General features: G+C 38.0%; 1 protein-coding gene and 1 long non-coding RNA gene across 2 annotated transcripts; both read right to left on the bottom strand.

Annotated features, from left to right (window-relative positions):
* Positions 1-1,214: 1,214 nt before the first annotated feature.
* On the bottom strand, positions 1,215-2,227 carry LOC144331538 (uncharacterized). Its single transcript, XR_013398806.1, has 3 exons — positions 2,141-2,227; positions 1,567-1,693; positions 1,215-1,334 (listed from the first exon to the last, which is right to left on the bottom strand). It is a non-coding gene; the product is annotated as an uncharacterized LOC144331538 (long non-coding RNA).
* Positions 2,228-3,332: 1,105 nt separating this feature from the next.
* On the bottom strand, positions 3,333-24,117 carry LOC144331496 (ankyrin repeat domain-containing protein 18B-like). The gene is made up of 6 exons (XM_077949055.1): positions 24,089-24,117; positions 16,624-16,753; positions 9,518-9,799; positions 8,387-8,598; positions 6,859-7,081; positions 3,333-3,404 (listed from the first exon to the last, which is right to left on the bottom strand). Exons 1-6 carry the CDS (start codon positions 24,115-24,117, stop codon positions 3,333-3,335), a joined length of 948 nt encoding a protein of 315 aa, XP_077805181.1.
* Positions 24,118-24,471: the final 354 nt, after the last annotated feature.

The following is a 24,471-nucleotide window of genomic DNA, read 5'->3' as shown; positions in this document are numbered from 1 at the left end:
CTGCCAAACAGTGCTGGATACAACACATCTTCTCATCTTCTTTTACCAACCACCTGCCAGGGTGCCCTGACTCACCTTCCCTGCAGATGGAAGCAAGGAGACTCCACAGACAAACCCTCTGCCTGAGGTCACACAGTGGCCAGATGGCCACATTCCTACTGACCAGCCGCCCCTGACCAGATCCCTACTGACGAGGACCCTAATGACCACTCCTCCATTGACCAGGTCCCACTGACCAAGTCCCAACTGACCATGTCTTCCTAACCAGGCTCACACTTAATCGGCCTCATGGGCCAGACTCCACTGACCAATTTCCCACTGACCTGGTCCCCACTGCCCAGGTTCCCACTGACAAGACCACAATTTCCCAGGTTGTTGCCCCCCCATCCCTCACTGAACAAATCTCCATGGATCAGTCCCCAGCGGACCAAGTCCCCTCTGACCAGGCCCTCACTGACCAAGCTCCAAGCCACTAAGGCCCCACACTGACCAGGCCCCTGGTATACTGTATAGGCTCCACCAACCAGTTTTTCATTGTTTATGTTCCAACAGATGAGGCCCCACTAATAAGACCCCCACTGACCAGGTCCCCACTGACCAGGCTTCCAATGACTAGGTTGCCAGGTTCCTACTGATGAGAACTTTACTGAGGAGAACACCACTAACCAGGCCCCTGGTGATCAGGTACCAACTGACTAGGTCCTAATGACCAGGTCATTTCTGACCACGGTCTACCCACCCTGCCCCTGAGCAGTGCTGCTTAAAGTCTCATTACCATGCCCCCCCTTAGCCCACAGACCCTCCCTCCCTGCATGCATGCCCAGGGGTCAGGCCCTGGGGGTTTTCTTGGGACAAGGCCTCTCCTCCAAGACACAGGGAGAGACAGTCAGCCTCAGGCTCCAGGTAGCCAGCTTCACACTCATCCCCCAAGGCCCTCAGGGTTCATCTCAGAGGAGACAGTGAGGTGGCCTGGCACAGCCTGGAAACCCCATCTACCCTTTTCCTGAGTGTCAGAGTGGGAGGAAGGGAGGGACATTTGGCAGACGAGACACCCTGTGCTGCTGGGTCTCCCGGGGCCCTTCCCGCAGAGCCCGATCTAGAGACACAGCACAGAGGCTGCAGGGAGACTAACCCAGAACCCTTGAGGCTGAGCCAGGGACCACATGAGGACTGACCCCAGACAGCCAGAAGGCCCTTTGCTAGTTTCTTGGTACCTCAGTGGATGCAGCAGCTGTTCTTCTGTTGAGGACCAGTGAGCACATGCTGGGGAGGGCTCGCCTATACTTCCTCAGTGGCTCCACCTCTGATTCCAAAAAAAATCACTCATTTCAGGGCTGGGGCAGAGAAAACACAAGATTATCTTAGAACATCTTGTGCCAGAAAGTAAAAAAGTGCTGACAGAGTAACAGGCACAAATCAAAAAGACATAAAGAGTCAGCTTAGAATATCTACCACTGGCCTAATCTTGGGGAATTGGAGCACCAGAAACATGAGCTTTCCCTTCTCCCTTATTTATTGTTTTTATTTCTCCATGTAGAACAAAGAAGAGAATCAGAAAATAATCACCTGGCAACCATTGCAGTAATAATTGTTCAAACACAAGTCATCCATGAAATGCCAAATCTAGTGTGTTTTGAGGAGTAACCAGATATTTACAGAGCCTCAGATCATCACCACACAAAATACGGTTCAACTAGAAAAAGAAAATCATAACATTAGCATGGACAAGCCTGGCAGGTACTCCTTAGGTCTCCTAAGTAATAAAAACTGTGATATGCAAATAAGTCTTCGATGACCTTTACTAAAGAATCAATGATGACTTGGTTGTTTGGCTGTTTAAATAGCTGGCATTTGGGCAATTTGACTATGTCAAACTCAATAATACTGGTTTTCATCTTCAAGATCCACTTAAAACTGAAGGAGACTGAAAAACATCATTTAAAATACCCTACAAGTTATCTTCATACATATGATACAAAAATATCCTACTTCAGTAAAGATTGTGATGTTGTATATTTTATGAGAAACAATTAAAATGTTGTGTAAATAGCCCAGTAATAAAGTTTTATAATCTTTTATATCACAAAATTTGTCCTTATGATTTTATGGTTAAATATTCTCTTGATTAGACGTGGCTTACCAGTGGATTCTGCAGAAGAAAGTAGACGGGTGAAAGTGTCCAACACAGCAACAGCTGGAAAGAAAAACAAAGAATTATGTTCTTTACCTAAAACACTTTGGTTAGCTCAGTGTGATTTTAAAAACTAAAGAGTTGAGAACTTTATCAGAGTTAATAAGAATGAGAAATATGTATGTACATTTACAATACAAAATTATTATTAAATAATTTACACATGACATTAAATCTAATTGTGTTTAAATATCAGAGCTTTTTCATTCTTCATTCATCTACTCAACAGACACGTGCTAAGATTCTAGAACCAGCACTAGAATTTCAAGATGAAGATGGTATGGTCCACCTCCCAACAGTCATAAGCTATACCCAAAAAAACCAGACAAGACAATGTCCATATAGAGTCATGGATACACAAGAGGTATACAGCAGGGCACTACTGGAACACACAGAAGGGTCCTCTATCCCACTTTTATGTCAATATCATGGGCTTTCTGGTGGAGGAGATAATATAACTTGATACCTGAAGGACAAGGAAAAGCTCATCAGAGAGAGGGAAGAGGTGCAGGCAAAGAGCCTGAGGTGGGGAAGAGCCCTGCAGAGTTCCGCTCCGTCCAGTTTGGCGCTAGAGCAAAGGGCAGAGTGCAGTAAGTGGTGAGAGACAAGGTTGAGTAACTTGACAGGAATCACATTGATGTGGGTGTTTTTATTTCATGGTGAAAAAGTTGGAACTTTTCCTGAGAACAGACATAAGCCAATGACACAGTAAATGACAGGAGATTTAAAATGTCACTTGTCAAGTGACTGCCTACGAAGGGTTATTGCTCAGCTAAGTATTTCTGAATGAATTTGACATCTGTTGGCCTTCAATCTCTACCAAAACCCTGAGAACTTGATGATGCCTTTGTTTTCTGAGAATCGTTTCAGGGTGCTGGCTGACAGTTCCATGAGGATGGCAAAACTTAAGAAAGTGTAGAGCCAGTGAAAAAGAGATGCATAGACTTCTTGGGAATTTTTGAAGCTATGGGATGTGATGAATTTATGGTGCACAAGGACAGTCTTCTCTGTGGAAGTTTTTGTTTTCATATCTTTCATTAGATGTGCATAAGAGAAAAATACTTAAGATGGTATCTACTAACCCAACAATGAAAAGGAATGCCATTTGTTATTAAATTTTATTTCTAAAATAAACCTAAATTTAAGGAATAAATTTTGGTAACATACTTCTCTTTGTCTCTCTAATTATTTGTTCTACACAGTCCAGCTCCATCTAAAATAAGTGAAAATAATAATAATGTTTAAGTTAAACAAAAAACATTATCATGAAAATAATATATCACTTACAAATTGTGGTCTTTAGTATTTTTAGTGACTAGACATAACTTGAAGTTTGCTTCAAAAGAAAAATAATCACATACATAAAGTAAATTTTCTACTTATTTTAATTTAGATAACAGAGGATGTATCTGTGTAATGTTGCTTAGAGTAATTGGACAAAAACACAGTTAATATTGGTCTATTGCATAGACATAATTTTAGAAAGGTGGTGTTTATTAGTACAAAGGTTAAACAATGGCCAGGTGTGGTGGCTCATGCCTGGAATCCCAGCACTTGGAGAGGCCAAGGCAGGAAGATCACGAGGTCAGGTGATCGAGACCATCCTGGCCAACATGAGGAAACCTGGTCTCTACTAAACATACAAAATTAGCTAGACGTGGTGGCCCACACCTGTAGTCCCAGCTACTTGGGAGGCTAAGGCAGGAAAATTACTTGAAGCCAGGGGTTGGAGGTTGCAGTGAGCCAATATTGCACCACTGCACTCCAGACTGGCAACAGAGTGAGACCTTTTCTCAAAAAAGAAAAAGAAAATTAAAGTCATCTTTTACAATGAATGCATTACTTTGAAATTCTTAGCAGAACTCTCCCCTTTATAAAAGTTTAATCTGTTTTTTTACTCCAATAAATTTTTATCTTAAAAAGAAATTTCTATTCTCTACTTATACTAAACTTTTTTATGGTAAATTTTTCTTTTATTAATTTTTTTTTCTAGTTTGTATTCTCAATTAAGGTGGTACCTGTGGAGGTTTTTTCCAAAGGTATATTGAGGCATGCCAAGATTTGGAGTACAATTGAACACATCACACAAGTAGTGAGCATATGACCCAATAAGTAGTTTTTCAACCCTGGCCCACTCTGTCCCTCCCCGTTCTTATTTCTCAGTGTCTATTATTCCCATGTTTATGATAATGTGCACCCAATGTGTAGCTCTCACATGAGTGAAAGCAGGAGATATCTGGTTTCTGTTTCTGTGTTAGTTTGAGTAGGGTAGTAGATTCCAGCCGTATCCACGTTGCTGCAAAGGGCCTGATTTTGTTCTTTTCATGGCTGCAAAGTATTCCATTGTATATATGGAATTCTCCAATCTAGCTTGGATTTTCAATCTACCTTGGATGCACCTGGATTGACTCCATGTCTTTGCTATTTTGAATAGTGCTGCAATGAACACACATGTTCATGCATCTTTATGTTACAATGATTTATTGTCCTTTAGGCATACCCCTAGTAGAGTAATGAGGTTGCTTCATGCAACGGTCATTCTTAGTACTTAATTTCCAAACTGCTCTCCATAGCAGCTGAACTAATTTATATTGCCACCAACAGTGTGTGTTTCCTTTCCTCCACAGCCTCCCCAACATATATATATATATGTTTATATATATATGTTTTTACTTTTTAACAAAAGTCATTCTGACTGGTGTGAAATGGTATCTCACTGATGTTTTATTTGGCATTTCTCTGATGATTATCAATGGTAAGCATTTGTTAATGTGTTTGTTGGCCACTTACATATGTTATTCTGAGAAGTGTCTGTTCATGGCCTTTGCCCAGCTTTAACGGTGTTATTTATTTTTCGCTTGTTGATTTGTTTAGGTCTCTTGTGGATTCTGGATAATAAGCATTTGCTGTATCCATAGTTTGTGAATATTTTCTTGTATTATTTAGGCTATCTGTTTAATCCAGTGATAGTTCCTCACGCTGTGCAGAAGCCCTTTAGCTTAATTAGATCACACTTGTCAATTTTGTTACTCTTGCAGTTGCTTTTGAGGAGTTAGCCATAAATTAATTGACAAGCATGATATCCAGGAGAGCATTTCCTAGGATTTCTTCCAGGATTTTTATAGTCAGAGGACGTACTCTTATGTGAGAATGGCACAAACCGATTTTTTTTTTTTTTGAGATAGTCTCCATCACCCAGGCTATAGTGCAGTGGTATGATCTTGGCTTACTGCAACCTCTGTCTCCTGGGTTCAAGTGATTCTCCTCCCTCAGTCTCCCGAGTATCTGAGATTACACATGCCTGCCAACATGCCTTGCTAATTTTTGTATTTTTAGTAGAGACGGGTTTCATCATGTTGGCCAGGCTGGTCTCAATCACCTGACCTCAGGTGTTCCACCTGTCTCAGCGTCCCACCTGTCTCAGCGTCCCAAACTTCTAGGCCTTGGGACTACAGGTCTGAGCCACCGCGCCTGGCCAAGCACAAAGCTTTTAACATAAAAAAGGAAATTAACATTTTAGGGTTTTGTTTAATTCATAAAATGCAATTAAATTGGATTCTACTAAATAATAAACATCCATATGTGGTAAAGTGTTTGGATGCCAATCATTCAGTTGTGATTATGGGTGGGAAGAGTTGAGATGGTGCAAATAAACTTTTTTAAAAGTTTTTATTTTCAAGATGGAGTCTTGCCCTGTCACCCAGGCTGGAGAGCAGTGGTGTGATCTCGACTCACTGCAACCTCTGCCTCCCAGGTTTAAGCAAGTCTCTGCCTCAGACTCCCTAGTAGCTGGGAATACAGGTGCCCACTCCCCACCCGGCTAATATTTTTTTGTACTTTAATAGAGATGGGGTTTCACCATCTTGGCCAGGCTGGTCTTGAACTCCTGACCTTGTGACACACCTGCCTCAGCCTCCAAAAGTGCTGGGATTATAGGCATGAGTCACCGTGGTGTCTGCTGCAAACAAACTTTAAAAGTGACATGGGCTGGGCGCAGTAGCTCATGCCTGTAATCCCAGCATTTTGGGAGGCTGAGGCAGGTAGATGACAAGGTCAGGAGTTTGAGAACAGCCTGGCCAATAGGGTGAAACCCTTTCTCTACTAAAAATACAAACATTAGCTGGGTGTAATGGTGGGCGCCTGTAGTCTCAGCTACTTGGAAGGCTGAGGCAGGAAAATCGTTTGAACCTGGGAGGTGGAGGTTGCAGTGAGCCGAGATGGTGCCACGACCCTCCGGCCTGGACAACAGAGTGAGACACTGTATTAAAAAAAAGAAAAGAAAAGAAAAAAAAAAAGGCGGTAGTATGCACTGCAACTAAACTAGAATTAGAGAGTAAGCCAAAGCATCTCAAGGTATATCGTCAGTTATTAGGCAATAACATGCAATTTCTAAAACCTAACTTAAATGCAGCTTTTAAAGACATTTTAAATGTGTCAGTTTAGTCACATGTATTGAATAAAGCTAGGAAATGGGTATCTCTTGAAAATGGGAGCTCCAGGGAATTAAAAAATGAAAAGTTCCCATTTCCTTTCTGTGTTAACATAGCTAATTATGATCTTTACTTAACATGCATAAGTCAACAGAACAACTCAGTATTTCACCAAATTACAAAGAGGAATTATATTAGAGAAATGAAAGCCAAAAGAGAAACGATCATATAACTAACCTCAGTGAAGTAGTTCTTGCAGTTATTTGAAGTCTGTGGGTTTGAAGTAGGAATTCTGATGGACATTTGGGGAACATATTTTCTGTTGAGTCCTCTACTAGTAAGATTTCCAACACAAGGTGACTCTGGGTCTCGCCTTGTAGAAAGAGTGCTGAGAAAATGTTTCATCCGCTCTTTCTCCATAAGGAGCTTGGTGCTGATAATTGCTATTTTCTTATTCGATCTGTAAAGACAGCAAAGACAAATGCTTAGTATTTCATTTTTCCTTAAATGATTCTTAATGACTTGCAGTTTTTAAAACGTTGCCCTGAGAGTAAACCAAAGTACCCACTAAACGGTGTTTTCACACCGAAGATGTGTGACAGCATACCTGTTGTAAGCCTAAAGAAGCACCCGTGTTTCTAAGGTAATTTATACTGAACAAGCAGTTCAAACAAAGTAGACAGGGGAGAGAAACGGCTGTCAGTGATGCACGGCTCACCAGGTGAAACTTGCTGCTTTCTAAAATGGCTCCACTTGTGCGATTCTAAAGATTCCATTAGAAATACTTGTATTTAAAGGGTAACTATGCGGGAAAATGAATATGTTGATTTGTTGGAGTATAAGAACCACTTCACTGGAAATCATTATATCAAAACATCATGTTGTAAAATGAACAAAAAAAAAATCTAGGAATAGTTCTGTTTAGTAAAGAAATTTTAGGTTTCACCCTTGTACATTTCACCCATTATCTGGGAACAATTAAGCATTTGGCACTGAGGAAGAACTCAGAGCAACAGCTCCTGGGGAGAACTAGATGGTGTGGCTTGGAATAAAAAGAACTAAAGCAGCGCTGAAGGCAATTAGCCCCCAGCACTGTGACCAAGGCACTGGAGTGGGGGGCTTGTTCTTTCTGCCTTCCACACAAATCTTCAGGCTGAACAAGGTGTTACTTTTTAACGACTTTGTGAATTACACTTCTTTAAATTCCTTGATAATTATTCCCTATTTCACAAGGATGCCTTTCTGTAACATCTTGAAAATGTTACACAAATAGTCTTTCTTGAGACACCCTCTATTGATAATACTAAAAATCACAATTAAAAACGATTGTGCCCAGAGTAGCAGTACCACTCGACACTTTGGGTGTAGGTTGTGATCTACCGAAGAATAAATTAAACTCATTAATCTTTCTATTTAGGGAAACTCTGACAAGTAATTTTATAACAAGATCGCTTTATGAATTATAAAGCTTCAAAAATACTTAGTGACAAAAACTAACAGATCAGATTAACTACATGAGAGTTTTCAGAGGAAAAAAGTCATACAAAAGCAAAAAAAAAAAAATAAAAAATAGAAATGGGACAGACATTATCCTTGACTAATATTTTAAAGGTAAGATTATTTACTAACATTATTTTCCAAAATTACATTATCAAATTAGCATTCACTTCGTACTAATCTCCTGAAGCCATCTCACTAAAAATTATGTTTTCAAAACAAATTAGTGAGCTTAATTCATTTCCTACAATTGTATGTTTTGACTTACTTTGTTATTTTTTTTGACATGGAATTGTTAGCTTTCAATGCTGCTGCAAAGGCTTCCTTATATTCTTCCAATTCGGTTGTAACCTCTTCATAAGCAGTTTTCATTTCGGAGAATTTACATTCCACATCTTTAAGCATGAGTTCCTTCTTATTTAGTGAAGCCATGTTATCCTTGCTTAACTGCTCCAATTGTTTTTCATGTTGTGCTTGTGTCTAAAATGAATGAAAAGAATACATTTTTAAAACAATTATAACCTAATTGCCATATGTTTTTTGCCTTTCATTTTGAGTCAGTGATTCAAAGAGCAATTTTGAATATGTTAAAAAAAAAAAAAAAGAGGCTGGGCCGGGGGCGGTGGCTCAAGCCTGTAATCCCAGCACTTTGGGAGGCTGAGATGGGTGGATCATGAGGTCAGGAGATCGAGACCATCCTGGCTAACACGGTGAAACCCCATCTCTACTAAAAAAATACAAAAAACTAGCCGGGCGAGGTGGTGGGCGCCTGTAGTCCCAGCTACTCGGGAGGCTGAGGCAGGAGAATGGTGTAAACCCGGGAGGTGCAGGTTGCAGTGAGCTGAGATCCGGCCACTGCACCCCAGCCTGGGTGACAGAGCAAGACTCTGTCTCAAAAAAAGAAAAAAAAAAAAAAAGACTGGAGCTTAACATATTTATCAGCAATATCAAAAAAACTAATAACTGAATTCAGAATTAAGTCTGATTTATACAAATTTGAAATCATAATTATGTTACTGTTAATGTAATCTGGTCATACAAGAAGTAATAGAATGCATTCATAATTTTAAAAAGTGATCAAAGAACAATGTAGCTTAAGATCAATTTAAAAGTATCACATAATCTCTAAATCACAATTTTTTCTTATGCCAACTGGTCTTAATCATCAAATGACTCCATAGTGAGAATCATTACTCTGAAAGATTGATCTTGTTATAGTAATAATGGAAATTTAAATGTTTAAAAGAAAAAACAGATGCCATTTTTTTCTAGAACTCTACAAAGCAAATTGCTACAAGAGAGGCAGAAGAAACACAATATATACATATCCAAAATACAGTTTGCAGTGAAATAAATGAAAGCACATTACAGATAAACTTACCTGATTTAAAAAACTAACCTGTAAATGGATTTCTTCTAATTTTTCTATTGCCTGCATTGCCTTTTTATCTAGCTCTGATTTATATTCTTGTACTTTGCCAAGTTCTACCATATTGTTTTCCATATGTGTCTTAAGATTTAATATTTGTTCTTTCAACATCTTTTTATCCTCCTCAAGTTTTTCACATTCCTGTTGTACTTTTCTCATAGATAATAACTCCTGTTGAAGAACTTGATTGTCTTTCACCAAACTGACACATTTTGAAGATACAGCTTCCTTCTCTGCCATAAGATCATCAAACTGCATGAATAAAATAATATAGTTTGATATAGACTAAGAATAATCTAATACAAAACCAATAGCAAATTTTGAAAAGTATTTACTTGCAATAAAATGTTATCTGTAACACAGTACATTCTTCAAATGTAAAGCCTTAAATTACTCTGAATTTTAAGAGCAAAGTTAAAGCTACCATGAGTCACAAAAATATATGCTTTACTGTCATCATCTTTCCAGAGAACTTTTGCACTTCATCTGACTTTTATTTTCCTGATAATACATTTCTGTTCCTCCTTCAATGGCACTAAGTGATCTCTCAGTGAAAAGTGTCTAACCCCCTCCCTCATCCTCACTCCCCATAATATGTCAAAACGGTGTCAGACATATCATAGTGGGTGATTTAGGCCAAAGTCAATAAATGGCTCTGGGAATAAGACTTTGAAAATAATTTAATACTCTATACTAGGGATGGTGGCTCATGCCGGTAATCCCAGCACTTTAGGAGGCTGTGGCAGAAAGATCACTGGAGGCCAGGAATTTGAGATCAGCAAGAGCAAAATAGTGATACTCCCATGTCTATATATATGTGTGTGTGTGTGTGTGTGTGTGTGTGTGTGTGTGTGTGTGTGTGTGTGTGTGTGTATACTTATTTTTAATTATCTGGGCATGGTGGCTTATGCATGTAGAGCCAGCTAGTTGGGAGACTGAGGCAAAAGGATGGCTTGTACCCAGAGTTCAGGGCTGCAGTGAATTATGACCACACCACTGCTCTTCTGCCTGGATGACAGACAAAGACCGTATTTCAAAAAGACACAAAATAATGAATCCTGTAAATAAGGATTCAATGCCATAAGCCTTTCCTTAGACTGCAAATGTTTCAGGACAATATGAATTGCATTTTAAGAAGTCATGATTCTTGGGGTAAAGGCCATAGTATACAGCACCCAGAAATAAATCCACATATTTAAAGCCAACTGATTTTGGACTAAGGTGCCAAGAACATACATTGGGGAAAGGACAGTCTCTTCAAATGAATGGCACTGGGAAAACTAAATATCCATATGGGGAAGAATGATACTAGCTTCCTCTGTAACATCATATAAAAAAGAAACTCATAATCAATTGAAGACTGAAATGTAAGGCCCCAAATTATCAAACTACTGTAAGTAAATATAGGGAAAATGCTTGAGGACATTAGTCTGCACAAAGATTTTTATGGGTAAGACATCAGAAGCATAGGAAAAAACAAATGATAGACCAATGGTAGTACATTGAGCTAAAGAGCTTCTGGCCAGCAAACAACTGAGTGAAGAGAAAACCTGTAGAGTGGGAGAAAATATTGTCAACTATTCATCTGATAAGGGACTAATATGTAAAATGTACAAGAAACTCAAACAACTTGACTGTTAAAAAAAAATCTGAGTTCAAAATCGAACAAAATATCTAACTATACTTGTTTTTAGAAAAAAGAAATACAAATAGCCAACAAATAAATTTTAAAATGTTCAGTATCACTAATCCTCAGGGAAATATAAATCAAATCTACAATGTGATATAATCTTGCTTCAATTTGAATACATTGCTGTCATTGAAAAGATATAAAAATAACAAATGCTGGTGAGGCTCCGGAAAACAGGAAACTCTTACATGCTGTTGGTGGGAAGGTAAATTAGTGCAGCCACTACAGAAAACAACACGAGTTTTTCTCAAAAATCTAATAATGGGACTGCCCAGGGACCCAGCGACCCCACTACTGGGTATTCAGGCAACAGAAAAGAAAACAATAGATCACAAGGATACCTGTCTTCACATGTTTATTGTAGCACTATTCACAACAGCTAATGTATCAAATCAACCTATATGTCAACTAACCAAATGAATGGACAAAATCCTGTGGTACACATACACAATGGAATACTATTCACCATATAAAGGAATTAAACCCTGTTATTTGTGGCCACGTGGATCAGTCTGAGGGATGTTATGTTAAGTGCAGATAAATACTGCACATTCTCACTCATGTGTGGGAGCTGAAGAAAAACTGAGGGCTGGGTAACATGGCTGATGCCTGTTATTTCTTAGCACTTTAAAAGACCAAGGCAGGAAAATCACTTGAGGCCAAAAGTTCCAGTGCACCCTGGACAACATAGGGAGACATCTCTACAAAGTCAAAAATCAGACAGGTGCAGTGCTGCATGCCCATAATCCCAGCTGCTCAGGAGGCTGAGGTGTGAGGATCGTGTGAGCCCAAGAGTTTGAGGCTACAGTGAACTATGATCAAACCTCTGTCTCCAATCTGGATGACTACAGTTGCCCAGAGCCCAGACTACACTAGAAAAGTCCTGTCTCTTAACAACAACAAAAAAGTTCACAGAAGTAGGAGAGGGGAGGCTGGTTAATGGATAGAGAATTACAGTTAGATAAGAGGAATGAGTTCCGGTGTTCTGTGGTATTGTGGGGTGAATATGGCTATGATTTATAGTATGTTTTTTAAAAGCCAGAAGATTTTGAATGTTCATAATTCAAAGAAATGAAAAATGACTGAAGTAGTAAATGTGCTAGTTAGCTTGATCATTACACACTATGTACATGTATCAAAATGTCACTCTATGGCCATAATTATGTGTGTGTGTGTGTGTGTATATATATATATATATATATATATACACACATGTCAATTAGAACAGAAGCGAGGCTATATTCATCCCATTTAAAAACAGAATATGGGCCAACCTTATTGACTTCCTTCTAATGAATAGAATGCAGTAAAAGGGATGCCATGTGGCTTCCCTATCTCAGACTGCTTTCCCTTCGAACTCAGCCCCCAGATTGTGAGAGAGATCAGGCCACGAAGAGAGCCTGGCAGTGCCAGGGTCAGTGTTCATGCTGCCTGCCCCAACCAAGGTTCCAGCCAATGGCCAGTATCAGCCATCAAACACGTGGGTGAGCAAAGCTTCAGATGATTCCATTTCCCCAAATGATCAGCTGTTCCTAGAGAAGCTGAGGGGAGCAGAGACAAGCTCTCCTGGCCAAGCTTTTTCCAAACCACAGGTTCATGAACAAACGAAATGTTTTTCTTGTAAGTCACAAAACTCTGGGTAATTGTTAGAAAAATAAAGGACAGGAAACATAACTTGTGTAGCAGAAAAGAGTCTCCTTTAAAGTAGGATCTAATAAATGTTGAGATTTATTCACTGATGGCAAACATTACTGAGAAGCAGCAGATAACCAGGAAAGAGACATAAGCTGCTGAGGAGGAACTTTTCCTAAAACCCCCTTCAATTATGAGCTCTGATAACAAGGCCAGGGTGTCTCCTTACAATTTCCCCTCAAGTTAGGAGACCAGACTGGGAAGCAAGAAGACATATGATTTGAGAAACAACTAGAAATACTTGGTTACATAACCAAAATCAGACATTTACCTGATTTCAATGAACTAAAATCCTAAAAGAAGAAGCTTTGAGTATTTATTAATCGATCTAGTGTTCAATTTTCATTTTCCTTTTCTCAGTGAGGAAATAAGGAGAACATTATGGAATGATTTTTAGTCTTCAAAGAAGTAAAATAAACAGCACGCTTTGAGTGCTAAGACATCAAATGCAATTTCTCCTTCACCTTACTTCAAGCTTGTTTGTATGGAGAAGTTAAGACCATCCCATCTCTATGTTATGCCACAATGTGTCTCTATAGCACATCCTGAAATTTCAAAAGTCAAAATACTAATCTACTATGTGTCTCTGATAAATTGCCTGAACATTACCTGATTTTGAAGTGCTGCACTCCTAAGACTTTTTCTTGGAATGAATTAAACTTTATATTCCAAGAATCATCTACTGAGCTAGAAAGCAGAGCTGTGCATCTCTGTTTCAGCAAAAGGAGGTCAATACAGGGAACTGTGGTTTCTGAGAATGCAAGATTGGCACCAAGAAAAGTATTAGCCACAATGCTACCCAAGAGAACCAGCTACCAGGTGGAAAGAGGATCTGCGAACTGAAAGATGATGACTTCACTTGATTTCCACTGAGGAAAGCTGGCAGCTCAGACTTAAACTTCTCCTTCCTGGATGGTAGACAGCTATGGAAGATTCTATGAAGTACAATGAATTAGCAAAACATAATGCACTAAATATTAGACTATGTCAGCATATCCTGTGATCAAAACTTTCCACAAATATAACTATAGAGTGGGGCAATGGAAAAGAGACTAAAGGTTGGAATGGAGAAAAAAAGAAATCAAGTGTGTCTTGTAAGCCTGACTTCCCATCATGTCTTAGACTAAGTAAGGTATAAGCTGGCCAGAGACATCTTCGAGACACAAAAAGTGAAGTTAAAGATATTCCACTACATTTAATTTTTATTATGACATAAGACATCTGGTAATATGCAATATGATGGAAAAATATATTGCAAAAAAACTCCTCATTAAATTTGATTTGGCCTTGGCATAAGAATAGACATAAACAAGCTAAGAGTTGATAATCTAAAAATAAACTTGCACATTTACAGTCAATTGATTTTATACAAGGTTAACAAAAGAACAGAATGGGAAAAGAATAGTCTTTTCAACAAATGGTGCTGGGAAAACTGGGTATCCATATGCAAAAAATAAATAAAGCTGGACCAGATATCTTATTTAAAAATTAACTCAAAACAGTTAACTGTAACAGCTAAAACTATAAAACCCTCAGAAGAAAACCCTGGAATAAATCTTTGTGACTGCATTTCGCAGTGTTTTCTTAGCTATGACTCCAAAGGAAAAATGGATTCAATGGACTTCAAAATTGAAAACTGCTGTGCCTGAGAAGACAGTATCAAGAAGTGAAAAGGTAAGACACTGAGTAGAAGAAAGTATTTGAGAAGCATATATCTGATAAGGGACTTACATATATAGGACATATAAAGAATGTCTGCAATTCATAAACAACAAGATAACCCAATTTAAAAAATGGGCAAAGATTTTGAATAGATATTTCTGCAATGTTATGTGCAGATAAGGGAACCTGGACTTGTCTTGCCTGGACATGCCGGCAGAGGACTGGAGGCCTACAAGCACTGGCGGGATGGGGAGGAGTCACCAGGAATTCCCACCTTATGCAGGGGAGGAGCCTGACCACTTCAGCTCATGTGCTCCTGGTATTCAATTGTGAGGTGGAAACCTGTTTGCAGGACCCCTCTCTTTGCTGAGCACTTTCCTTTCACTTAATAAATTCTGTCCTCCTCACCCTTCAATGTGTCTTCGTGCTTAATTTTTCCTGGTCATGACAGAAGAACCCAGATTTAGCTGAACTAAGGAGCAAAAACTCTGCATCAATACCTGCTACAGCACAGATGCAGCATGAAAAATTATGCTAAGTGAAATAAGCCAGTCACTGTAGACCACTTGCTTTTTATTTCAGAGGCTTATAGGCAAATCTATACAAAGAAGGTGGGTGGTTCCCTAGGGCTGAGGGAGGAAGGGGAAACTAGTGAAGATGGCTAAATAATGTGGGGTTTGTTTTTAGGGTGATGAAAATGTTCTAAAATTGATTGTAACGAGGACTGCAGAACTCTCTCAAAATATGAAAGTGAATGAATTGTATATTATAATTAGTGAATTGCATGGTGTGCTCATTATTTCTCAATAAACCTGTTATCCTCCACCCCTAATTAATTTGGTACTAGTGATTTTGGTACTAGTGATCTGGAGACAGATGTTGCTTGGTTTCAGATCACTGGCCAGAGATCAAGGCCTAAGAGAATCAACAGCATGTCCTTTATATAGAAAAAAGGATTTATGTTTTGAAAACTATTCTTTTCATTAGTATCAACTCAGTAAAATTAAATGAAAAATCTTTCTTTCACTGCTTAAAGCACTGAGAGATTTATATTGAGGAATAAGACCTTGTTTTCTTTGGCTCCAATTTCTATCCACAGGGTCTGGGAATCACACACTTCAAACTATAAAATCTCATCAGATGGGTTTTATTGACTCTTATAATGTGGCTCACTTTCTAACCCGATTCTGGTCCAGCATCACAGAGAGAAGAAGCTGAAGGAAATCAAAATATTTAACCCCTAAATATATTTTTTGACATATTTTGAAATGGCCGCTGCAGGGCCAAGAGATTGAAATGGCCCTCATTAATGTAGCCCAATCTCTCCCCTTCTAGGTCTTCCCAGTTCTGGGGAAGATTAACTAAGAGCCTGATGCACTTAAAATCTGAAAAGATATATTTATCCTCTATTTTCTCAACATATTTTGGCAGAATTTGTGTTTTTTCATTATTAATATTTTCCCAAATTATGTGATTTTTAATCCCAAAACCGATTTAAAATTACCGTATGTTGGAATGTAAATTACTCTATTATAAAGATACATGCATTTGTATGTTCACTGCAGCACCTTTCACAACAGTAAAGACATGGAATCAACCCAGATGTCCATCAGCGATAGACGGGATGAAGAAAATGTGGTATATATACACCATGGAATACTATGGAGCCATACAAACGAATGAGGTCATGCTCTTTGCAGGGACATGGATGAACTTGAAGCTGTTATCCTCTGCAAACTAATGCAGGAACACAAAACGAAACACTGCATCTTCTCACTTTTAAGTGGGAACTGAACAATGAGAACACACGGACTTGGGGAGGGAAACAACAAACACTGGGGCCTGTTGGGGTCAGGAGGGAGAGCATCAAGATCAATAGCTAATGCCTGCGGGGCTTAATATCTAGGTGATGGATTGATAGGTGCAGCAAACCACCATGGCATGGCACACGTTTACCTATGTAACACACCTGCATGCCTTGCTCAGGTAATCTAGACCTTAAGATAAAATAATTTTTTTAAAAAAAAATTACCTTATGGTTTAGCTTCTTAATCAGAATATCCATTTTCAGTTTATCTGTTTTTAAGTCTCCATGGAAACCAAACTCTTCATTTCCAAATACATATAACATATTTATTGTCCTTTCCAGGAGTTTCTTATATCTGCAAAAATGTACATAATTAGTAAGTCAAGTATTTTTAAGAGTAACTATTTAATAATTGTTTAAAAAGATGTTATGTTATGGCATATCAAAGAAACAAATCTATAAGCTATGATCCTTTCAGTTTCAACTGAACATAGTTTGAAAGCATTCTATATGAAATTACAATCTTAGATAAATAATATGAAGAACAATTTATGGCATATATGGCAGGTAAAGTGATATTATAACCATACATTTTGTTTTGTTTTGTTTTGAGATGGAATTTCACTCTTGTCGCCCAGGGCGACTTGAAATGGTGTGATCTCGGCTCACTGCAACCTCTGCCTCCTGGATTCAAGTGATTCACCTGTCTCAGCCTCCCAAGTAACTGGGATCACAGCCGTGTACTACCATGCCTGGTTCATTTTGTATTTTTAGTAGAGATGGGGTTTCACTGGTCAGACTGGTCTTGAACTCCTGACCTCTAATGATCTACCCACCTTGGCCTCCCAAAGTGCTGGGATTACAAGTGTGAGCCACCACACCTGGCCTAACTACACTTCTTGTAAATAAACTATTCATATCCATGTTGGTATGCTAAGTAAAATAACCTATTACTAAATATAAGCCATAACCCAGAGATGAGTAACCAAGATAAAAAAGTAAAACACATATGTTTGAAAAAGACACAAAAATACATTTTGACACCCATTGACCGCAGTCTATAAGAAGAGAAAAAAGTACACACAAAAAGCATCAAGGAGATCATTCAATGTAGAAAAAGAGAAGAAAACATCTTTAGTATCTGAGTTGAGGAGAAAAAGGAAACAGGCTGTTTTAGAAAAAGGGAAAGGGGCAGAGAGATGTGTGATGATTTAAAGACTTTGAAGAAGAGATCTAGAGATCTTTGCTGACATGATGTCAACAAAATGAAAGAGATACAAAACCATGTAGAGAAAGGCAATGTCAGAAAAATGTCGATTAGATTCAAAAACAAACTTAAGTGCTCAGTAAATAAATAGAGAAGTAGCTGTGTTCAGGGCTTCAAAGACACATTCCATTAAAAAAAAAAAAGTGATCAAAATGTGAATGCTCATTTTACTTTTTCTTTAGGTTTTACATATATTTATATATATATGAAATTTATTTATGTAAAACAGAAGTTTTATAACATGTATACTTCATGTATACAACGGAGGTACCGTGTAAAATGAGTAAACTTCCACGATATGTTTTATATCTAAAAGAAAAAGAAAGAAGCAGAAACAAAATATAAGCTACATATCAAGATAAATTTTGATGTTAAAGAATGACACAAATAGGTCTTTAAAGAATTTGAAAGCAGCAGAGGATACTACAAAGGGAAGAAAAAATGACCACAGACAGCAAAAATATCTTCAGAAATCAAAATTCAAGCTAGATAATGAAGAGTGTACTTGACATTACTTGTCCAAGGCTTTGTCATTGTTTTCAAAATCATTAAAGAGTAAGTGGCCAGGCGCGGTGGCTCACATCACTTTGGGAGGCTGCAGCGGGCAGATCACGAGGTCAGGAGTTCGAGACCAGCCTGACCAACTTGGAAAAACCCTGTCTCTACTAAAAATACAAAAAATAGCCAGGCATGGTGACACACACCTGTAATCCCAGCAACTCAGGAGACTGAGGCAGGAGAATTGCTTGGAGGCATAGGTTACAGTGAGCCAAGATCGGGCCTTTACACTCCAGCCTGGGAGACCGAGCCAGACTCTGTTCTCCACCAAAAAAAAAAAATAATAATAAAATAAAATAAGTATAATATTTTGGCTTCAAAAAACTTTCACCTTGCCCCAGCAGCTCAGCTGACTCCCGCCCCCACGACGCAGATGCCTATAAAGTTGTGTTGTGAGCTTGTAAAATACATTTCAAAATAGAATTCATTTAATTATGAAAATACAGACATAACATGAATTTGTATCTAGGTTTTAGTCAAGTAAAATTAGAGTTAAATCAATTAATAAATGGTTAACATGTTCTACAATAGGAAAACCTTACCCAGTTGCCTCTTGTTCTAATTCATGATTTTTCTTTCTTACTCGATTCACATTACATTCCAGTGATGATATTAACTCAACAAGTTTTCTTAATTCTTCCTTTTTTTCTTCAGTCTTAAAAAAAATGTTTAAAATTATTTTTGTAAAATCTAGAGACCCTCTTTTATCTCAAATATTTTTCTCATAAGTGGATGAGTAATACTTATTTAGGCAGGTGTATAAAGTACATTTTATAAACCCGATGCCAGGAAGGGCAGATTTCAAAAATAGTAATTTTTCTTAATACTGCTAAAAGTGATTCATACTTTCATCATTATCTTTTCTGAAATTTAAACTGCCAAAAATCTTTGTTACAAATGAGGGTTTTTACACATAAAATACTAAGGGTTAGTAAAAAAAAAAAAAAAAAAAGGGAGTAGTTATATATTTACATTTAGTTTTTAAAGATACTCTAGAAACATTGTCATTAATATTTAAGATATTCCAAGTTTTCTTAAATTTTGTCTTACTAACACGATTTTTAGAAAACTCTTATCTAGTTCCTGTTACATTTTTGATCCTCATCTGTCTTCAGGCTGAGCTAAATACTGTCATTCTAAGTATTCACCCATAGGTTTCAGTTTTTCTCTTTCTCTTAACCACTTCTCTTTAAATAAAGTTTATTTTTTCTATAATAAACAAAAGCACAACCTTTGTCTACTTTTTGTGGCTTTTCTATTACCCTGTTTCTCCCCTTCCATTGGACTCTATGACACATGGTCTCATCCAGAAATCTATTTTTCATCACTTACTGTGTTTTTTATACTGAAATCTGATTTTTAATAATTCCAATAAAAATCTCCAAGGGTCGTCAAGGACTTTACTCCGCTTTACTCAGCAGCAACTGCGAGCGGTGACCAAATGCTCCCTCTGCTCCTCTGACCCCACTTCATTTCTAAATGCAGCAACCTGTGTTGTTCAGCTCTACTCCTTTCTGGTTTTTGTTCTGTTTAGTTTTTGTTTTTTGTTTTGAGATGGACTCTCCCACTGTCACCCAGGCTGGAGTGCAGTGGCATGATCTCGGCTCACTGCAGCCTCCACCTCCTGGGTTCAAGTGATTCTCCTGCCTCAGCCTCTCAAGCAGCTAGGATTACAGGCATGTGCTACCATACCTGGCTAATTTTTTGTATTTTCAGTAGAGACGGGATTTCACTATGTTGGCTAGACTGGTCTTGAACTCCTGACATCATGATCTGCCTGCCTTGACCTCCCAAAGTGCTGCGATTAAAGGCATGAGACACCACACCCGGATGCTATTTCACTTTTTAAATTCTCTCGGGACTCTGAAAAACCTCAAAACTTTGACCTAGATTCCCTAATCTACATTTCCAGCTCTGACCTTTCTCTTGAGGCCTCTTCCTTCTAGGACACATATTATAGACCATATTCTCAACCACACACTCATACGTTGCTACTTGGTGCAGATGACTTTTGTAGATAGTGAATCTTGTCTATTTTACATTGGTTCTTATTGATGCTACTTTGAGTATACTGTTATTTTCTAATCTCAAAGAGGGACTATCTCACTGTGACGATACTGACCAGTATACTTTGTCCTTTCTTTCTTTCTTTCTTTCTTTCTTTCTTTCTTTCTTTCTTTCTTTCTTTCTTTCTTTCTTTCTTTCTTTCTTTCTTTCTTTCTTTCTTTCTTCTTTTTTGGACCAGTATACACTGTTTTTCTTTGTTTTTCATTTTTTGTTGATATGAAGTCACACTGTGTCATCCAGGCTGGAGTGCAGTGGTGCCATCTTGGCTTTCTGCAACTTCCACCTCCTGAGTCCAAGTGATTCTCCTGCCTCAGCCTCCCAAGCAGCTGGGACTACAGGTGCACACCACCACACCTGGCTGATTTTTGTATTTTCAGTAGAGACAGGGTTTCACCATGTTGGCCAGGCTGTTTTTGAACTCTTGACCTCAGGTAACCCACCCACCTTAGCCTCCCAAAGTGTTGGGATTACAGACATGAACCATGGCACCCAGTCCTTGTTTTCTTTTATAATGAAAACTTTCCCATGAGAATCAGATTATCAATTGTTTGCCTTTGTTTTCTTTTAAAGAATTTCCTTTTCCATAGAGATGTGGCATGATGAAAGTCTTGTTCTAAAGCTTCTTTCAGGGGGACACTCAACTATATCATTGGCAGCTCCAGTCAAGCAGAGGTCTCCCTGCTTCCCAATTGAGATTCCTCATCTCAAAATGGTATCCACCAAATGTCTTAATCCAGGTAGTCTCTTGCTTAGAAATTCATGAAATAAGAACCTTCTTGAGAAGTTAGAGGCTATTGATGGAAATGGTTTAAAGCTGCCCCTTATTACATGTTTTACACTCAAGGCAGACATCAAGTGGCTAATAATTCTATGCCTGATGTCTAACTCAATTCTATGGGAATCTATACAGAACGTTTTACTTATGAGACAGAGTCTCGCTCTGTTACCCAGGCTGGAGTGCAGAGGCTTGATCACCACTCACTGCAGTCCCAATATTCCAAGTTCAAGTGACCCTCCTACCACAGCCTCCCATTGTAGCTGGGACTACAGGCATGCACCACCATGCCTCAGTAAGTTTTTAAATTTTTTTTTTTTGAGACAGGGTCTCACTATATTGCTCTGGCTGGTCTCAAACTCCTGGGCTCAAGCGATCCTCCTGCCTCAGCCTTCTAAAATGCTAGGATTACTGGCATGAGTCACCTCCCCCAACCAGGTGTTTAACTGGGGACTAACATGAAGCCCTTAGAAGAGCACGTGGAACATAGTGAGCTACATAAAATATTTGCTATTAGTATAATAATTCTATCTGTATATCTTAACAAAATTGTGTATGTTAGGCAGATGGCATGCCAATGGAACTAGTCTCCCATAGCTGCACTCAATCATTCTTCTCACCACTGAGAGCTGCAGCAAATGGGGGGCATAAAATTTATAACTGACTTTTCCATCTGTGCGACTCAGTAGGCAATGACTATGTATGTACTACAATGTAAATAGCGCCTCCTGGATTGAATAGTGTGTAACTGACATGACCAGCAGAGACAGGCTAAAGACACTGAGCTGGAAAACCCTAGGCTCTATTGCTAAATCGAGGTTCCTGAATCAGTTCCCTCTGAGCAACTGTTGCTGTGGTGCTGCCTTCACAAGCCGTCTGCTGAGCACTCATATTGAGGGGCTGTGCTATGGTTCCTCAGACAAGCTGCAGCCAGAACTGTTCAGCTGACAAACTGGTAGCAGTCCAGAAATACAGTTCTGGCTGCGGAGTGAAAAAAGGCCAATTTAGATTCCTTTTCATAGTGAGAAAAACATAAACATGGATTTGAACGATTCTCCTCTATTAGACTCATTGGTTTAGACTTGATATTTAATTGCTAAAAATACATTTAGAATATAAACCTTACTGTGTCAAAGTCTCAAAGAAGAAATAATTGGTATGGTATAAAGTACTTCGTTGTGTGTTAAAATCTTCTAAGCTAAAATGTTTTCAATTTATGCAAGGATAGGTGGCATACATATTACATATTATTCCCCCATTAAGCACATTTATAATGAGACAAAATTATCTTCCATAAAAAAGCCATGTAAAATTAAGGACTCAGTTTTTCTGCACAGACTAGACAACAATTGCTAACACATAAGGTCAATGAGAGTCAGAACAGTCATAGAAAAATTCATGAAACAAAAAATCGTCTGCCAGGTCTGATGAATGAGGCTAGATGAACAGAAACTGAAAAGGCAGAAAGGATAGCATGAGCAAGACAAGTGCTGAAATCTGCCCAATTAACTCTGAGGATAAAGTTCAATGGCAGGAAAATAAAAGCACATGTCCACATAATAACCTGTAAGTGAATGTTTGCAGCAGCATTTTTCATAATCGCTAAAAAGTGGAAACTAACCTAAAGATCCATCAACTGATGAATGAATGGAAAACCAGTATAGTCATGCAATGGAATATCATTTAACTATAAGAAGAAATAAACTACCAGTGTGTGCCAAAATGTGCATGAATTCTGAAAATATTATGCTAAGTGAAAAAGCCAGTCACAAAGGACTACAGATTGTATAACTCTATGTATATGAAATACACAGAACAGGCCAACCTGTGGAGACAAAAGTAGATGGTGGTTGCCTATAACAGGGGTAGGTGAAGAGACATGGAGGAAGGTTGCAGTCATGCTTAGGAGATGTGGGGTTGCTTTTCAGGGTGATGAAAATGCTGTGAATATACTAATAATACTGAGTTGCACATTTTAAATGGTTGAACCATCTGATGTGTGAATTATATCAGTGAAACCGTTTTTAAAATCCAATGGCAGGACCAAGATAATTTTATCAACTCTCAATTTTTGATGTACATACTATATCAAATCTAAATATTTCTACAGTTTTATAGTATATTTTAAATAAAAGATAAAGAAAATGCCTAACTTTTCAAATAGTTTGTAAATTAACCTAAAATATGTACATTTCAAAGACTAGTATAGTGGCCTTTCTGCACAAGTTAACCTAGAATCTGTGAAATAAATAGACACAGATTCTGTGTTCATTCACAAAAGTGAAGAAATAAGATAATCTTCTGGAACATTCCATTAAACATTCTCCTCTGATTTAATCAGGCGTGCCTCATCAGAGCAACACAAAAATTACTTAAAAATACTGTTTAACAGGAGAAAAGTCAATTTTCTGTGAGGAATGATGTATAATTCTCAACCTTTCCAAGGGCATGTGTTGCAAGAGAAAAGGTATACAATGGTTTTTCAAAATGGTAGAATGAAAGTCACAATATAAAAGAAAAGTACATTATAAACATAGTAAAATGGAAATAATTAATTACAATTAAAACACAAAAGCTTCTGCCAAAATTAGTATCCTAAAACATGTTATATAATTCAATCAGCTGCAGAATAACTGTTGACATGTTAAATTTCATACATACTTGACTTTCCACTTGAAATAATTTCTTCTTTGAGGCCTGTGTCTCATCCAAATTAATGTGACAACGTGATGTACCTTCCGGTGGAGACTCTAATGTAGTTAATTTTTTAAGGGAATCAGCTACTTCTCGTTGAAGTTGTCTCACAACCACCTGATAAAATAATTTTGTTACTGATTTTATTAATTGCCTTATTATTAAAGTATGTTAATACTATTGAACTCTAACGTACCTACTTTGAAAACTATCACCACACACATTAATTCACCTTCTTTTCATCACATGTACACACTTTTATTTATTACTGAATTCAGTGAGGAATGCAGAATGTGTTATCTTCCTGCCTAATTCGTATTCTTACTTACGCAACAGACTCATCCCACCATTCAATCATCTTAGAAGCTCAACTCAACCTCAAAGTTCCTAACATATTTAATCACCTGTTCAAATCCTTCTAACAGATTCCTATCTCAGAGTAAAAGTAAAATTCCAATGACCTTTGAGGCCCTAGGTAAACAGGCCTCTACCTCCCTCTCTGACTTCAAGATACTAAAGGCAGCTATAGTATCTTTGTACTGGACAAAGTTATATTCAAATGATAGTCATTGAGCTTTGAAATAAAAATTATGAGTTAATTATTAATAAAAATATTCAAAGTAAACTATAAATTCCAGTGGGAAGACTAAACCAAATACGGTTTTGCTAAAATTTACCACATTTATCCAAAATATGATTTTATAACAAGTAG

The sequence above is a fragment of the Macaca mulatta genome, chromosome 10 (assembly GCF_049350105.2).
Source record: "Macaca mulatta isolate MMU2019108-1 chromosome 10, T2T-MMU8v2.0, whole genome shotgun sequence".
NCBI lineage: Eukaryota > Metazoa > Chordata > Mammalia > Primates > Cercopithecidae > Macaca > Macaca mulatta.
The sequence above is the reverse complement of the archived record's forward strand: the minus strand, read 5'-3'. Positions and strand labels throughout refer to the sequence as shown.

Coding starts and splice junctions, on each gene's coding strand:
- LOC144331496 (XM_077949055.1), bottom strand. CDS start 24,117: ATGATTGAATGGTGGGATGAGTCTGTTGC. Junction 9,800..16,623: donor TTAAGAAGCTAAACCATAAG/GTAATTTTTTTT, acceptor TTATTCATGCAG/TTTGATGATCTTATGGCAGA. Junction 7,082..8,386: donor ATGTCAAAAAAAATAACAAA/GTAAGTCAAAAC, acceptor CTGTCTTTACAG/ATCGAATAAGAAAATAGCAA.